This window comes from Alligator sinensis, unplaced genomic scaffold (assembly GCF_000455745.1).
Source record: "Alligator sinensis unplaced genomic scaffold, ASM45574v1 scaffold619_1, whole genome shotgun sequence".
Classification (NCBI taxonomy): domain Eukaryota; kingdom Metazoa; phylum Chordata; order Crocodylia; family Alligatoridae; genus Alligator; species Alligator sinensis.
In genome coordinates this window covers 651055-669753 of record NW_005842134.1, presented here as the reverse complement: position 1 = coordinate 669753, position 18699 = coordinate 651055, and the positions used below count along the sequence as shown (strand labels likewise).

The following is an 18699-nucleotide window of genomic DNA, read 5'->3' as shown; positions in this document are numbered from 1 at the left end:
GTAGTTTAGGTCCCCCATGACTACCGCCTCTTTAGCTTTTATGGTCTCCGAGAGCTGCCTCAGGAGCCCCGAATCTAGTTCTTCCCCTTGGTGTGGGGGTCTGTAGCAGACCCCTACCACCAAATCCCTTTCTCCTTGCCCCCCATGTAGTCTAACCCACAATCCTTCTACTTCCTCATCCTTCGATTCCGAATGGAGGAACATTACCAGCTACCTGTTGATTAGCTCCAAAAAGCCCTAAGCCAACACAGTTCTGTCTGTTTTGTCCCATCTCCCACAGCACAAACCATAGCCAGCATGTGATATGCTAACTAATGCTGAGAGGTGTCTGTTTAAGGCAGAGGGGTAGGGGATCCCTAAAGCAGGAAGTGGTGCGGGGGAGTGGGGAGAGCAGGAGGAAGCCAGGGAGACCCCGCTGTACTTGCAATCTCTGCTGGAGTTTCAGCCAGGATGCAGAGGGGAAGGGCCAGCCCAGCTCTCTGGAGGAAAGAGCCCCACCCAGCCCAGAGAGTATGTGGGGATGCTGGGGTACTCTGATTTAACTTAAACCAGGAAGGGGTCTGGGACAGACATTGCATAAACTGGTTTGACCCAGATCAGTTAAGTCTGATACTACATTCAGCCAGGTTTATCTCAAGCTGGTTTATCTCATACTGGTTTCAGTCATTTTCAAACTGGTTTATGTGCACTGAATATCTGTTCTGTTAAAGGTTTAAATCAGTCTCTGATTGGTTTATGTGTAATGCCTGTCCCTAGCCTGGAGGATTCCACCTCTCCAACATGGACCTGAGTAATCCTAAGTGCTGATCCTTCCAAATGCATGCAGGACTCTAACAAAAGCTGGCCTAGATGTGCTCACTGATGTGGACATAGGCTGTCCAGCTGGTAGCCTGCAGGGCACATGCGGCTGAGAGAGGTTGTTGTCCAGCCCCCGGACTCCTACTTAGCTGCCACCCACCTTAATACTCTAGCTGCTACAGCAGCCAAGGTCTCCCACCCCTCCATCAGCTTTTGCTTCCTGCTCCCATCCCACCAGGGGAGGCTGTGGCGTGGTGCAATGGTGTGCATGTGGGGGGACAAGGGGTTACATGTGCATGGTGCAGGGAGGGTGCAGCCCATGGCTCACGCTAACACAGCCCACCGCTAGGGTGGCTCACACGGTATGCGGCCCCTGGCCACTTAGAAGTCAGACAGCCCTAATGTGAACTTTTACAGGTCTTAGAGGACTGTCTGCTCTGTGCCTGACAGAGTTAGTTGGGGATCAGTTTGGGTCTCACTGGCATTACACAGTGAGTATCACTGGCATTACACGGCTTGAGGACTAACTTTCTTTTGGAAAAAGGAAGTCCTTCTGGCCTTTGGAAATTCTGAGCCTGTGGGACATTCTGCCTTGTCCCTTTAACTCAGCGCTGAAGCATAAAAGAAAGCAAGCTACTGTTTTCCTGAAAAACATGAGTGCATTTCCCTCCACACCCTCCTGAGGTTTATTTCCTCCTCCCTAGGAGAAACCTCCCTTCCTTTCATAACCATTTGCAAACTCCTTCTCCTAGCCATGCTCAGTGTGTTGACTCCCCCTCCCTTTATCTTATTTCCCATCTCAGGAGCCCATCACAATCCCAAGTCCTGAAGACAGCATGTCCAAATTAGGGCAGCAAGAGGCACAGAGAGCTGCTGTATTGCCTTCACCTCTGCCCCAGCTCCCACCCAAGGTTATAGGAACAATATAGCACAGACTTAAAAAAGAAAAAAATAGGCTGTGTGTAATGGTGGGCATATCAAGCCCAGCAGCCTGATGGTGGGAGCACCTGCTTTGGACAATTGTGACCATTGGTGGTGTTGTGTTGCAGGCATCTGGGTGCCGTGCTGATGAGGCTGGTAGAACAAGAGATGAGATTAGATTGAGTCTTTCAGGTTTTGGCCATTTTCACTGTAGCATGGCCAAGTGTGTGAAAGTGAATCCGAAGGTGTCTCACCCAGCTGCCCACAGGAGTAAGCCCTGGTGATGCTGCTTGGGGGTGGGAGGCTGCCAGGCTGTGGCTTGGTGATGTCTGAAGTGGTGCACAGCAAGCTTAATGAGCCACTGAATCAGGCCTGAGCCCCACTTTCCCCCATGTAACTTGCAACTCTTCCCCTTATAGACCCCACTGTTGATTTAACCCACTGAGACAGAATGGAAGGTACTGTGACAGAGCCCATTATCTTGCACACGGTAGTAGCAGTGTGGGTGTAAAATGCCACCAAATCAGAATGCTCATCCTGTGTCCCAGATGAGGGGCCAGAGGTGCACAGTCCAGCTGAGGACAGCAGCAATGACTTGAGCCCACTGCTACTTCCCAGTCCTGCACTGACAAGGTACTGGAGCCTCTCCCCTCCCCTCCCCCACTGTAATTTCCAGCAACTGGCTGCTTCATCTCTGAAACAGATCTCCACCTTCAAGAGACCCACCAGGTTTCTGGGCTGGGGTTTGGAAAACATGGGCTCAAACCTAGATCTGGATAATATGATTAGGTATTTCTCTGAACAAGGGGCAGGGCTTATATCTGAACATCATGTGTGTAGGCCATGGACACAAATCATGATTGCTATGGGAACCACGCAAGCCTCTCCAGCCCCAGCCTTTGGAACTTTTGAAATATTAGCCATAGGATTAATGTTGCATCTAATCAACTTAGATTTTGTTTGTTTTTTTAAAAACAGGCAAAAAACAGAACAAGAGATCATTGACACTGAAATTCATTCAGGTTCCCTTCTGTAGAGATGCAAGTAATTCAGTTCTGCAGGTGCTCCCCTCTGTTCACCCAGCAAGGTACCATAGCAGCAACGTCTGAAAGAGCTGTTCTTCAGCAGAGCACCCCCAGAGTTGTGTGAGGCACTGGATGCTTATTGAACTGCATCATTCTATTTGATCTCCTCTGCAGGCTGGTCTGGATGGAGAGAACATTGGATATTGCCCCTTCTGCCAACGCCTCTTCATGGTGCTCTGGCTCAAAGGAGTCAAATTCAATGTGACCACAGTGGACATGACCAGGTAAGGGAGACAATGGTATTCATGGCATCAGGACTGAGCAGGTAACCACCACAAGGGAGCACAGGGCTTCTCCTTTAACAGTGTGAAGCAACAACATCTATGTTAAGAGACATGCTGGAGTGTTACTTTTCCCTCTGCATTTCAGACCTCACCTTCTGTAAGCACAAAGTTACCGTTCATAACACTCCCTGATACATCCCTGGCAACCTATGGTGTTATGTCACTGGGTGATGATACATGTCAGCTAAGTGGACAGTTGCAACCAAATCCTCTTCTGATTTACCCCATACCAAGTTTCCCTTATTAACTTCTTTGGGATTGCACAAGAGAATTTTTGCCAATACAAGCAGCTGTGACAGCAGCTGGGGATGTAACATCCACAATGACATTTTGCCAAGTCAGGTTCACCAAAAAAATCCTGTGATTCATTCACCAAAAAATCCTGTGATTAAATTTCCTTGACAAGGTGACTGTGCACCTACGGGTGGGGCTGGGGGTGAGAGGGAATCACACTCACAAGTAAATCCCTCTTTTTCTTTTTCCTATTCATTTTAGGAAACCAGAAGAGCTGAAAGACTTAGCACCAGGTTCCTGCTGTTCAACAAGGAGTTGAAAACAGACTTCATTAAGATAGAGGAGTTTCTGGAGCAGACCCTGGCCCCACCTAGGTATTTCCCATCTTCTAGGCAGGAGTCTCTAAGCCCTTTGCAAAATGTATCAGTCGGACAGGGGTTGCTACTTTACAGAGCAGGAAATTGAGATGGGGCAGTGATACCCCTAGGAGCCTTGGCACTGCTAGCAGCACTAGAAATAAAATGTGGGAACCCTAGTACCCAGTCCCTGGTCTGAGCAGCACAGCAGCCTTTGTGATCTTTCATGAAATGACTGTGTAATGAGTCCCCGGAGCTGGTGTGAGTAAATCAGCAGAGACAAGCATTTACCCTGAGAAGCAGTTGGTTTGCCTGGCAGTTGTTCCCTGCTGTGAATGGCTAGGCTGTGAGGAAACCATTTGGTCTGTGAGATAACACAATGGGAGGAAATACACTCTGTGATCTCTGGATGCAGAGAGCAGGCAAAAGGGGGAAAAAGGCAGGCTGGGAGAGGCAGACTTATGGGGTGCTGTGTGGAGCATGTCACAGGTGCAACTGGTCAGAGCCCCAAGCAGCAAACACTGTTATTTTTGCAGTATATGTTGCAGAGCAGAGGGAGTGGGGAACCTAAAAGCAGTTTTGGTTCTCTTTTGCCTGCTTGTTTTTTAAAAGGGCAGGTGCATTCATCTGAGCCAAAGAAAACACTCAATCTGAGAGATATGGAGTGCAGCCAGCTCGGGGGGGTGTGATGCACTCACTCTTGGCTCTGCCCCTCACATTCTGCTGCAGTGATCATAAACAGGAGACACCTTAAGGGGCCAGAACTATTCTCAGTCATGAACCTGAGGCCAGATCCTCATGCAAATTCACATTGGTAGTATCAGTGACTTCTGCCACTTTACACCAGTTGATGAACCAGCCCCTCATCTCTCATTCACCTCTTTGTGACTGTCTGACAGGGGCACGTTTGGTTCCCAAAATATCCCTAAATGCTTTGCAAGCCCTTTTGACAGAGAAGGAAGTAGAACCCTGCTCTCCTTGTCCATGTCTTCTTTTCTTAGTTAAGTCCCTCTGGAGTGTCCTGCCAAGGTCCCCTCTGCTTGTCTAGCCAGGCTTCAGAACTATGTGATGGGCTAGCTGGTAGTGATTTAGCCCAGGGGTTTTGAAAGGGTAAAAGATGATTGAAGGGCTTGGGATTCCCTTTCCTCACCAATACATCAGACCCGAGGAATTCCAGACTGTACCCAGGACTCAGAGTGGCTGGGATAGGGCACTCTGGGAGCTCAGTCACTCTTGGTTCAATCATGCTAGATCAGCCATTGGCAACATTTCAGGAGCAGCGGGCTGCAATAACCCAGCTTGATGCAGCTTGGCTTGAAGCAGGCTAGTCCTTCTGACCCAGCCACTGCCATTTCTCGGTTTCACCCAGTTGCCTCACAAATGAGAGACCCTAGCACTTTAATGCCACAGAAGCCTCGGCTTTATGGGGTGGATAAAATCACTCCATGAGCTGGAGGTTACCAATCTATGGGCACTTATACACATGATAGGGGTTTAGTCCTCAGGGTTTTTTTCTGTGCCCCCTAAATTGGAATGGTGGGTTTTTAATTGAAATCCACCGTTTCAATTTTCTGTCATGTTACAGGGAGGGGCCCAATCCTTTTTGTTTTTTCTTCGATCAGAGTAGAGAGAGCCAGTAGACCAAGTAGCCCCTGAGCTGTGGGAGGCCCCTTCCCTCTGCAGCAGCAGCACACCCTAGGGCCACCCAGGCAGGCTGCTAGCAGGCCAGGTGCTGCCCCAGGTTGGAGGCAGTACTCAGCCTGATCCAACTGTCCCCCAAGCCTGTCCAGGGAGCAGCGCCCAGCAGGCTTCCAGCTGGCAGGCTCAGGGAACAGCTGGATTGGGCCGGGTGCTGTCTCTGAGCTGGGGCAGCACCTGGCCCACTAGCAGCCCACCCAGGCAGCCCCAGGGGGCACTGCCACTGCAGAGGGAAGGACCAGGGCTGCCCGCAGCTCAGGGGCCATTTGGCCTGCCAGCAGTTGGCCCCCTGGCCACGGGAGAGACAGGCAGACTCCACCAGAAAAAAAAAGGGTTGCCTCTCATTGCTTTTGCCTTTAGCAGGCACCTGCTGAAAGCGGAAGTGGTGAAGGGACCAATCCTTTTTTTCTGCAGAGCCTGCCTGCCTCTTCCGTGGCCAGGGGGGTTGAGCTGACATCTGGATGTAATTTAGTTTGCAACAATGCAAACTTATCTAAAACCCCCAAAACTGGCGCACGGGTAATGCATGAAGCCATTAAGCCACACAAATGACATTTTTGTCATGTGTACATTGTGATGACTGTCACATGTACAAGCGCCCCATGAGTCCAGTGTGCCTGTTGGGGGATTAAGCTGAGCCTGTAGGACAGATTTCCAAAAGTGCTCAGCACCTTGGGTGTGTGGTGGGTGCTGGGCTTATTGGAAAACCTGGTCCCTACTTGGGGGTGCTGAGTCCCTCTGAGGACCAGCCTACCATGCTGTTGGGAAGCATAGCTACCTCCTAACATGTGCTTCATTTGTACTGATTCCCAAAAATGAACTGTGTATCTGTCTTAAATCAGCCCTAAGCACACACCCACCACTGCTTTGGGCTCTCTCTCAAGGGTGCTTATTGACACAGACTCAGAGCTTTAAGGCTGCTATATTACCTCCATTCTGGGATTTGGCAAGGCAAAGTGGGAGTGAATGGATGGGGCTTGCTTCATGGTACTTCTGTAGGGCACAGTGACGTGCCGTGAACGTCCCAGTTCTAGACTTTTAATTGAGGGCTCCTGGGCACATCAGGACACATCAAAACTATAAGGTTCAAACCTTTTATGGGTCTATGGTTGGGCACATGAATGATGCTGTGTCCCCTTCCATAGGTCACCTCTGAACAGAGCTCACTCCTTATTTAAAAGCGTCTGAATATACCACAGCAGAGCACAGAAATGGGACCAATCTGATTCTCAGTTCAGTGCCACAGACTAAAGGAGAAAAGTAAGATTGCCTTGAGGTGGACAATGCTGGTGACAGAACAGCTCTCTCTGCTGGTGGAAAGGCTTTTATATTTGCAATATTCTTTTATACCAATAAACCTTCTTTTCTATCTACCTTACTCAGGAAGAACTATGGTAATTCAGGCTCTCACATGATAGTGATACTGCTTTCATGGCTGAAAAAGCATTTTGGGATCCTCTAAAGCCAAAAGTATATCTCCCTAGGGAATCTGTGTGTGTTTCTTTCTCATCTAATCCATCTCATGCTCCCACTTGTGCCAAATCCCTTGCCTGACAGAGCTGCAAGTGCCCGTTTATCCCAAGGGCAGAACTAGTTGATGTCTACAACACTCATGCTTTGAAACATATGTCTATTCATAGCTTAAATAATTACCAGAAACCCACAGGGGATTATGTAGCCACCCAGCCAACTAAAGGGTTCAGGGAATTCTTTTATATAAATTAATCACCACAATTCTCTATTAAAGGTACCCACACTTGAGCCCCAAATACAAGGAGTCCTTTGATGTGGGCAGTGACATCTTTGCCAAGTTTTCAGCATACATCAAGAACACGCGCAAGGAAGCCAATGAACGTAAGGGAGCCTGTTGTGCTTTGTACTATTGCTATCCCCCCTATTCATTTGCCCTGGGAATTTAATTTCATGGATCGCAGAGTAAACTGTTGGAGATGCAGATCACACCACCAGTGGGATCTGAGGCCATTGATTGGTATAAGAGTGTGGATGTTTGAAGGCTAAATGAGGATTCAAATGTTCCAAGAAAGGTAATGTAGCCTCTGCCACATCAGGAGGAGCCAGGAGTTGCCAAATATTGGTGGCAACTTTTTGTTTGCAGGCATCTGTTTTTTGACAGGTAAATCCTGTTGCTAGGCTGGAGTTACTTCAGTCTCACACATTCCATCTTCCCCAATGAAGCCTGATTGGCAATTAAAGGAGCAAACAGGAAGGATAGGTTTGACCCAGCACCATTTGGAGAATGCAGTCCTTAGCAAAACACCCACCTGTTTCAAAGCTGAGACAGCAGAAGCTGTGGCCACCACCCATGCTCCAAAAGCAGCTTCTAGATCCCCTCAGAAGGGACAGTACAAGCAGCAGGTTGCAAGCTAAGCTGGCAAAGAGCTCTTTATCTGCTGTGCATGGTGGACAGTCAAACCTTATAGCCCATCTAAAGTGCTGTCAGTACTGTGCAGCAGTGTTGGCTCTTTGGATGCTAGAAAGAGAAAAGCAACAAAATCGGTATCTGTTAAGCAGCTTGATGGTTGCTATTAGCAGCTCTGAAAGCTGACTAGCTGAGGGATTGATTGAGCCTGCCAGCTCTGTGAAGGTAATTGCCTTCTATTGAGGTAATTGCCCTGTAATGTGTCATAGCAAGGTGCTCAGTGCAAGTGGTTTGCACAAACTAGCTGGCATCTTAAGCAGCACCTTCAGGATTAAGATCAATGGGAAACAGGAAATGGCTTGTGCTATGTGCATGATTTCAGTAGCTACCTATGTAGCCATGGGCTTCTTAAGTGGCTTTGATTGTATGACTTAACTGTTATTGAGGTCTGCTCATGGGCCTGCCTATTACTTGGTTAGCCCTAAAATGCCAACTGTCTCCATAAAAGACACCTAGTTCCTTCCCCACCAAATCTCTCAAGCCATCAAACTCTGCCCTGAAAATTCTGCTGTGCTTTAGGGCCCAAGGCCAAGCTCCCCCTTAGCCCACCCATCCCTCCTTCCCCCTAGTGTGTTCAGTACTCATCCAAACTAAGAAAGAAGGAAGCACAAGAAGTTTCCCAAGAGCCCTGCTGCACTCTACTTTCGGCCTCTACTATCTGGCTTCAATGACATGCCCATCACCTGCTCCTTCTGTCAGCAGAGGGGGACCCTCGCTCATGCATCAGGCTACATCCTCTCTGCCCCCTCCTCAGGAACATCTTCCTGAGGTTCTGGCTGGACTTCTCCATACACTTTTTCTGCTCCCCATCTGTGGCCACACCATGTTCTAGGACCACATGGTCAGCTTCTTCCTGGCTCTGGCTAAGCTCATCATCTACCAGATGAGAATGGAAGCTCTGGCCAGGGGGACCATCAATGATTGTGGGGCCATTTTTCTGTCACTCCTATGTGAACATCTTCAGGCAGAGCTTCACTGAATGGCATCCACAGGGTTCTTGGACTCATTCAAGGTACAGTGGGTGCTGACCAATGAGCTCTGCTCAGTGTCCCCATTCGGGATGCTCATTACCCTCTGACCTTCACCCCACCCCTGTTTCCTCTTCTGTTGTTCCAAGAAACCTATTGTTATGCTTCTAGTGGCCTCCATAACTGAGGGAGGTTTATCGTTCCCTTGGTAGACCTAGGCATACCACATCTTGCAGTTAGAGAGGGCACAGGAGAAACCATAGGGGGACATGATTCCTGGAAGGGCTGCGCGCTCGAGTTTCCTGTCCCTCTCCACTGGAGCCTTTTTAGGAATCAGTCTGCCTGATACATGTCTGCCCTTATGTGCTTTGAATGGGGAGAAAAGCAAAGCAGTTCAGTGGGGAAATGGAAGCTTCTATGGCTTAGTGTAGTTGTGGATGACTCCTAGAATCACCCGTTGTAGACAGAGAGTCTGCTCCTCTATAAACATTTCCTCTCAGAAAAGGTGGAAATGCATTTCTGGAGCCCTTCCCAAATCCTAGAAGTCCCTGGAAAGTGCCACAAAGATATATCGTGGGGTTTCTTCTCAGCAGTCCCATTGGCAATGTGAGGTGGATCTCTCCTGCGCAGATGATCCTGCTCAATGGAACAAAGAGTGTAGACTGTGAGGAAGGGGATCCTGTGGGTAGGTGGATTTGTGTGTATCTGTACATACTGGAGGAGGCTCAACATCTGAAGGTGAAGGCCTGATTCTGATCCCAGTTGTAGTCATGTAGACCAGGACTAGCTCCACTGAAGTCAAAGAAACAGCAGAGAAACTGTGTGAGTGAGAACACAATCTGGCTTCAGGTTTTTAAATTGCAAATTGTGGTTTCTTGTTTTGGTGCAGATTTTGAAAGAGCTCTGCTGAGGGAGTTCAAACGCTTGGATGACTATCTGAACACACCACTCCCTGAAGAGATTGATCAGGACAGTACTGAGGAAGTCCTGGTCTCCAAAAGGAAGTTCCTGGATGGCGACAGACTGACACTAGCTGACTGTAACCTGTTGCCCAAGCTGCATATCATTAAAGTAAATATACTGTCTAGCTGTAGACTCAAAACTTCCAGTCCAAAGGAAAAAGGTCACCTACCATGAGCAGATGGCAAAGGGCAGGGTTCAAAGGGCAACAATTGCCTGCCACTGAATGGGTTTAGAGGGCACGGTTGGCTTACTCTGAGCAAGTTAAAACAGAAGGTGCCTGAGTGATGTGATGGCCCATTCCACTGAAAGTTAATAAGACCTGTTCATCTATTGCTCTGGGTCAGATGGGGTCCTCTCAGAAGAGCTTTTAAGCATATCTAGGTATTCCTCTGAAAAGGGAAGCTAGAACTGATGATCTGCTTGTTAGCTGTGGGTAAATTTTCTCCCCAGGGAAGCCATGGAAGACCCATTACTCAAGGTACCTAAAACTAATCAGGAAAAGTATTGGCAAGAGCACTCTAAGGAAAATCCCACCCTGGTCCCTGAACTTCAGTGAAGTGAGACACCAACAGCCTTGATTCAGCCTAGTCATTGTGCCATTAGTCAAAATCTGACATGTTTCTCACTGGCTCTGAAAGGTAATGTCGTGGAGGAAAGACCTCACAGTGTCACTCCCTCTACATTATGTGATGCCTTGGAGTTACCTTGGGGCCATAGTTTCTACTGTTGCTGTGTCTGGGATTGTTAGAAGATCTTTCCCTCCAGTTCAGAGTCAGCGTACACCTCATCTGTGGTGAACAATGAGTTCTGAAGTTATGGAGTGAATGGCTGCAGGAACAGAGTGTAGTGGCTAGTAGCCAGATCCTGACATAATGGATGGCTACACCAGGAAAGCAAGTGAGGTAGCTGAGAACCAGACCTGATGGGTTTATTGATCTCCTACCAGCAAAGCTGGCTGTATTCTTCCTCTTAACAAGGATATTGATTGAGCAGGGGAGAAAGGACTTGGGGGAATTTAGTGAATTTCACTGTTTCATCCACTTCCCGATTTTCACACTTGCTTACATGTGGGCTACCTTGGCCAAGCAAGAAAGACCACCTTGGAGTTCCAAATGACAGTACACTCCTACAGGTTGAATATATGAACACATCCCCTGGTGTGATTTACATTGGTTCGGGGCAGCAAACAAATTACACTGGCAGCCAGAAGGCAAAGACATACAGTTATTCCAGTTTAATTGAATTAGTAGGCAACTATCACTGCACCCCCCACCATGAGGCAGGTGAGCAGGTAACAGGCACTTAAGAATGGATGTGGATAGATGATACCTAAACTGGGATAACTTATACTGGCAGTTTTACCCCTGCTTTTTTCACTATAGTTCTCCAATGGATCAGTCATTTGTTTAGTGCTTTCTTTAAAACTGATGTAACACTGGCAGGAGCAGAGTTGGGAACTGAACCCAGCTTTCTCACATTCAATAACCTGAGAACAAGCTCACCCTCTTCCTGCCCACTACAGTGGACATTATTATGAGGAAAGGTTGAAAGAAGTGGGATTATTTAGTTGAGAGAAAAGATGGCTGAGGGGGGAAATTGGTACTAGCTTTCAAATACAAAAAAAGATTCTTTTAAAGAAAATGGTAATAATTGTGTCCACAGGGGGCATGACAAGAAGTCGGGTGCTTAAGTTGCAATAAAGGAGATACAGCTTAGATATTAGGAATAACTTTCTTACTATAAGGGTGACTGAGTAGCAGAACAGTTTACCTAGAGTGGTTATGGAGTGTCCATCATTGGAAGTTTCTTAAGAGCTAGTTAGACAAGCAATTGTGTGGGGTGGTTTAGACAGGAATGATCTTGCCCTGAGGAGGGGGTTGGGATAGATGACCTTATGAGGCTCTCTTCCAGACCTGTTTCCCTATGATACAGTGATTTTATCTGATTCACAAAAGGCAATTACCCACTTGTACTTGCTTTCCTTTCTCCTTCCTAGATTGCTGCTAAGAAATACCGAAATTTTGAGATCCCAGCAGACATGACAGGCATCTCGCGCTACCTCCACAATGCTCACAGCTGTGATGAATTCACCCACACGTGCCCTGCAGATGAGGAGATTGAACGCACCTATGCCACTGTTGCCAAAAAGATGACCTAGGGTAGGCAGCCATGTGAGAGGTTTTTTGGAGCTCCTTTTGCAGATGGAAATGCTCCCAAGAATGATGCCATCTTCTGAATGTCCATGCCAGTAGGAGCTGTCATGCCCTTCCACATTCAGGCACTCCAGGGGAGGAATCTTTTAAGACATAATTAGTAATAACCTTTTGGAAATAACTCCCTTGCTTCACAAAATCTGCTGATGCTACTCTACTCCTGTGTAGATTGACTGTACCCATTATATTATATCTCTGACTACTGTACATATATGTATGTTACTACCCAGCTGCAGAAGCCATTGCTCTTTTATTCCTGAAAGACTGGGATTTCCAAGAGTCTTCTGAAACCACCAGCATTTGCTATGTAAAATGTAGCAGAGTGGGTGACCATGTGGCACAGAGACGCATAAGCACCAGCTTTTCACAGCTCCAGGACAGGGTGCAAGTGATATCTTTAAACACTGAATAATGCATCTTCATAAATTTCTAGATTTGAAAGCCAGCAGGAACCATTAGAGCATCCAGGCTGAGTCCAGGATGCCACTGACCATTACATTTCCCTCAGACCCACCTGTCATTTGTGTTTGGATAAAGCAAACCTCCCAGAGAGGCACCCTATCCTGAACTGAAGATATCAAAAGCTGGAGAACCCACTACTACCCTTAAAAGTTTATTTAATTGGTTAATCAACCTCCCTGATAAAAATTTGTTCCTAATGCCTCATTGAATTTGCAGGCATTCCATCTACTCCCTGTGCTCAGGAGGTACACAGGGCTGTGATTGCAGGAGCTAGCTGCTGGTTTGGAATGAGGTGCACTGACAAAGCCAGAGGAAGGCCAAAACATGAAGGACTCTGCAGGGCATGGAAGTGACCAAAGCCATTGAACTACAGTCTTATTCTCCTCTCCTGCCAGTTTTACATGGCAGCATCTCCACTGATTTCAGTGGATTTCCCTTGATTTAAGTCTAAGTTTAGAGGAGAATTAGACTTATACACCCCAGTTGCAGTGCAGAGCACCAACAGCAGAGATCCCATTCTGATCATGTCATTTGTCTAGTGAGTGCCCCAGATGGACTAAAAAACTCAGCCAAGACATCTGTTCCTTTCTTCCTGGCTGTGGTATGCATTGCTGAACTCAGGCATTCCATTCCTAGAGCTCTGAGTCCACTCCAACAATTCAGGAGAGGGTCCCCTTTGAGTTGAGGGGGCAGACGTTCATGATTTTGGAAGAGGCCAAGAACTTGTATCCAATTCCCACATTCTACTCACTCAACAACCAACCAGTCAATCCTGGTGAGCAAAAATCACTTTGCTATGTAAAGCAAACTAAGTTTTACAGTGTATCTAGGTGTGTGTGTGTGTGTGTGTGTGTGGCTCAGATTCACAACTTGATGCCACTCATGTAGATGCACTGAAGAACAACAACAGCTGAGGATCTGGCTCACATAGGCGTCTAGCATAAGAAACTGATGCTGATTCGAGAGAGAGGAAAAAAAGCCCTTTTCTAACACTGCTCGTCTGTGGAGTTCGTGCCAGGCCAGGCCATAAACCAGGAAGTTGGAAGGTGATGACCAATGCTCTTTCCAGATCTCCTCCCTCACTCTTTAGGGTGCAATTCTTCCCTATCTGAGCATGAGGGAAGTCACAGGCACTTTGCATGCTCATAAACCTCCCACCCCCATCCAGTTTTTTCCCTAAGTGGCCACATGACTATCAAAACCCATACCTGTGAATTCAGCCAGCCCTTTGCCAACTGAATAGAAGCCAATGGTGATGTAGAAATACTGTACCACTGTAATAATTCTGCCTGTTATGTCATAACAGCTGTAGCTATGCACTGGGCTTGGAATGGCTAAGGGCCTATAAAAAACTCACTAAGCTTTTCTTTCACAGGTTTGCACTTAACACTGAATATTCACACTCCTGCTTCTGATATATATATTTTTACTAGAATGACAATAAACTTTATTTTATATACAATATTCACAACATGGTCTTGAAATCTAGTCCAGGGAATAGTAGGACATAAAGGGAAGCAGCAGTGTGTGAAGAGATGTGCAAGTGTGCTCATCATCTGGCAGTATTGTGAGAAAACAGACATCTAGATTAAATCTGTTTCTCAAATAAAATTATAATAGCAGCCTCCGTTTCCTGTGCTCATCATGCTGAATGATCACAGTGTGCCTGATGTAGAAGTCAGGCATGCAAGCTGGAGCAGTAGATAGATACAAAGGTCTGTGTAGGACTTGTTTAATTCAAAAGTGCCTAAATACCTTTGAGGGTTGGGCCAATGTGCACAGATGTAGGAGAAGAACAGGCCGTGTAAAAGAGCTGCATTCTGACTACCCCCTTAGACTACATGCTTCATTTTACTGTGCAACCCACCGGTGATCATGTGTGATTGATTCCCCTTCATATCCAGTCCACAAAGGATACACATCTCTTACAGCAGCAGAGATTAGGGAGAAAAGGTCTTTAGCTTTGGCAACAGCAGCTTGTGCTTTCAGTTCTGGAGAGCTCGGGCTCAGTCCTTTGTGTGTCAGCCAAGATGGAGGCCATCTCAACTGCACCATGTGAAGGCCTATGTATCACCTGGGAGATCTCCATGTTGACCCTGGAGAGCCCTGTGTAGTTCACTTCATGCTTCCTCTACACACCCACCCACCCACTCCACCCACTGCAACATAAAGACAGGAAGTCAAGGGACCAAAGACACCACACCAGATGGAAACAGAGGCCCTCAGAGATTGGAAGAGTTAAATTCACAAGAAATTAAGGAAGTAGTATTAAAGATTTCAAGGTTTATTAAATAAATCAGCTCCAAGTGGCATTAGCACACCAAGTGCTAGCACCAGGGACATGAGAGGAAGCAGGGAGGATGAGATGGAAATTAATAAGCACAAAGTCCTCGGGGCTGAAAAATGACTGAGGTTGATTTTTCTTTTCTCTTTTGTACTTCACTATAGTTGGTGCTAAAACAAATCTAGCCTTTTTTCTCTCAGCAGCTATGTCTTTTTGGTGACATAATCTGCGCTGCCACAAATGTTGTTTCACAGAGTTAACAGTCATTTGCATAATGTTCAGGAAGCCATCACAGTTGCCTTGTGGTTTGACAGTGACAGTCTGATCATTCAATATTTTTCTTCTTCATCCTCTGTGGCACGTAGGGGAAGGTAACCTTTGCAATGGGCTTCATGGTAGGGCTGAACACAGGCACAAGCAATCTGGGTGGCCACCCAGAGCCTGGACAGAAAGGGGGCCTGAAGATGGTAATTTTTTTCCGTTGTCCGATTATTATTATCATTATCTCTGGCAAAAGAAGGCCCGATACTAAAAGTTCACTTGGGGCCATCAGGAGTCCAGGTATGGTATTGCTTGACGGGAACAAATGCAACCTAACTAAGGCCAAGCACGATTCACTTGCTTGTCTTCCTGCTTAGTCTGACATTTGCTAAATGACATTCATAGCCCTTTGAGGTTCACCCTACAGACCGGCCAGGGAGTGCCTCTTTGCAGGGTCTCAATGTTCTTCAGTGGAATTCATCCTGCAGAACAGGAAGGATTTTAAAGGAACAAGAGAACTGATTCTCTCCCTCTGGAGGATATTTAGCTACAGTGAGTTAACCTTTATCCTGCAGGTGGCAGAATACAGCTCCAGAACAGCAGCTTGCTTTCAATAAGGAATGTGTCATCTGAGCAATTAGAGGAGCGGTTCTCAACATTTTTAGACTCATGGCATCCCCTGGAAAATACAAGCTCTTAGTTTTTACTCATATTTTGACTACAGAAAAATAACATAGCAATATTCTGTCAGAAAGACCTCAGCAGGTCAGAAGGTTTTTAACACTATGGATTCCTATTGGAAATCTCTGGGTTTATCTTGTGAGTTATGTTTGCACCCCTAATACACAGACGTTTATGGCACCGCAAGGCACCTGCGACAGAACCTGAAGGCACACCACGGTGCCATGGCACCCTGACTGAGAATCACTGAACTAGAGTCACTCCCTGTTGTTTTCCCTCTTTCTTTAAAACCTAATAAGCCAATTACCCCATAACTAACGGGCTCCACTTTCCTCCAGCATGAACTCACCATGTGTTACTACTAAATACAAAACACTGCATGCGCTTGCGCGGTGGCTTGTGAGAGGTTGGATGAGGTGGATACAGGTGAGGCAGGGGGTGCACACACATCCAAAAGGGAAAGTCTGCAGGCTCTTTTGGTGAAGTCACAAAGTGCTCATTGTGTAGAGGTGGCTAGGGGCTGGCAGGCCCGCCTCCTTCCTGGGTGTCTCAGTTGGTGACACAGTACTTCCAGAAGCAGGCTGAGGCAAGAGTTGGGGATAGACAGGAAAATCAGTGAGAGACTGAACCTGCGGTGGTGACAATGGATGGTTTAGCTTTGTTGATAACTTGCTTTTTAAATAGGCTCCCCTGTGACCCTCAATTAGCAGCAATGATCCAGAAACAATTATCAGCAAACCAGGGAAGCTGATGCCTAAATTAGTACTGTTTAGACACAGCTTTTTTTTTGCATCTTCAGTTGACTGACAGGGGCAAAATTTAAAGCTCTGTATGAGAAGATCAAAAATCCCAGATAAAGCACTTTTGAGGCATTCCACCAAGTGGATGGACAGGTCTTTTCTAACCCTATAATTCGAGCCTTGTGATATGAAATGATTGATTCCAGGAGAACAACCAAGTCTTTCGTTTGCAAGTTACTCCGTGCCCTGAGGGTCTGTATCACAAGCTGCTGGTTTTGGGGCTCAGCAAGTAAAGAGCTCTTTAGTTCTGCCCATCTGTATGATAGCCTGAAAGAGATGTCTGAAAAAGAGGCCTTGGTTCCATCTCCCCGCATTTTTACTCTGATCTAACTCTGGTTATTGCAGTGGGGATGCAAATAAATAGAAGAGAGAATTAGGTCCTATTGCTCAGTCAGCTGATTGCATTATTATAATAGAAGAAGATACCCATATAGGGCAACAATCTGCCTTTAGATGCCAGATTTAACAGTGCTAGAGGAAATCAGTTCACTCTGGTATCCTGCTCTGCTGTGTGTGTGGCAGTTCAGGCCACTGCATGTTAGTCCTGTACTGAGGGCTTGCAGACACACAGGGCAGCCCACAGGCAGTATAGAGTAGCTGGATGTAGGTAGAGAAACAGCTTTCAGAGAATGCACTGGGCCAGCTGGGCTTCTACAGGGAACGTGGTGGAAGGACTCTGAATGGGAGCACTGCCTGCTTTCTCCAGTGAGTGAATCCCCTCTGGGATGCAGTGGCTTTTGCTGGTGCAAAAGGGATCCACTTGGTTATTGCCCTGGCATCACTGCAGCTCAGAGGAGCTGTCGGTCTTCAGCAGTCACTTAAAGGCAAGTTTCACGCTACTGCTGCTTTCTCCTTTAGGGACTTTGGAGACCCCATGGAGCTGGAACATCTTTTACTTACTCTCCTTTAACTGCATTCCAGACATATATGACAGGTCTCTCTTCCATCCCTGACACTTTCCAAGGCTTTACTCTAAAATGACATGTCAGTTCATACTCGTAACCCTTAAGTCCTCCCTGACCCTGCCAGTCAGCTGGGGTCTAATGTATTCCCAGACAGCCAATAAGAGCTCTGGGATTCTTCTGGGGTCAGTGGGCAATGAGCATCTCCCCTCAATAAACCGAAGAGATTGGCCACTGGATGCAAGGAATAGCGCTCAGTGTTTCAGTGCAAACTGCCCTGTCCCCTCTTGGGGGTGACTCTGAGGTGCCAGAAGCAGAACACTCACCTCTCTTGTTGGGCTTTGGTGGGGTCTGGTCTGATTTGGTGAATCCCTGGGTCCGGTGTTTGGCTGCTGCCAGTTGCCACAGGATTGCCTTAACATCTTCCACCTGAAAAGTCAGGGGGTCATTCTGGCCCTTCACTAAGAAGTAACAGCCTTCCCCAGAGCGCCTCCTCCTACACCACCTCCCAGTCAGGCTGTCAGCAACACTGAGAGCCTCTTGGCAGTTTACATTGATAGGCTAGGAGACCTGACGGCTAGGGACAGAACTTAGACATAAACCGGTTTAAGTGATCAGAAACTGGTTTAAACCTGTAACAGAACAGAGGCTCAGTGCACATAAACCAATTTCAAAATGGCGGAAACTGGTTTATGATAAACCTGGTTGAATGTAGTATCAGTTTGACCCAAACTGATTTGGCTCAAACCTGTTTATGAAACTCCTGTCCCAACCCCTTTCCTGGTTCAAGTTAAATTACAGTCCCCCAGTATCCCAGCATGCTGGGTTAGGCTGTGCTGCCTGCTCCAGAAAGCAGGGCTGGCACCACCACTCTGCTCCCTAGCTGGAGCAGTGAGGGCTGGCTGACAGGGGCATCAGGGAGGCAAGCCCAGCTGGGGATGCAGCCCAGTCTACGAGAGGGACTGGCCATCCCAGGCAAACCCCAACTGGAGTCTGGAGCCAGGGAGGGGAGTTAAACACCTGTTCTCCCACTCAAACTTACTGCTGGCTACAACTGTGGACTACACATCCCAGAGGCACTTGGAAGCAGGAAGAGGAAGTGATGAGTAACCCTGCAGAATCATGTTGTTGTAATTCTGGACTGCAAATCCCAGCGACCTTGGGGGCAGTGGGAAGAGAAAGTGACCACACAGTACAGAGAGCCCTGCTCTAGTGCCCCCTGGCACCTGGCCTGAGCCACTGCAGGCATGTGGCTGCATTTCCTGAGTCAAAGGTAAGTGTTTGTTTACTTCTTTTTCAATTTAATCTGTACATTTTAGACTAACCTGAAGAAACTGAATCAATTCAGC

The 18699-nt window shown here is 47.2% G+C and overlaps 1 protein-coding gene across 1 annotated transcript in view; it reads left to right on the top strand.

The window, feature by feature from the left end:
- The window catches only part of CLIC2 (chloride intracellular channel 2), a 23613-nt gene extending 9729 nt beyond the window's left edge, over positions 1 to 13884 (top strand). The window contains 6 exon segments of the mRNA XM_006025158.3: positions 2919 to 3028; positions 3584 to 3612; positions 3615 to 3696; positions 7124 to 7230; positions 9674 to 9855; positions 11744 to 13884. Coding sequence (XP_006025220.1) covers positions 2919 to 3028; positions 3584 to 3612; positions 3615 to 3696; positions 7124 to 7230; positions 9674 to 9855; positions 11744 to 11905 — 672 coding nt within the window. The 3' untranslated portion in view covers positions 11906 to 13884.
- The last annotated feature ends 4815 nt before the right edge of the window (positions 13885 to 18699 follow it).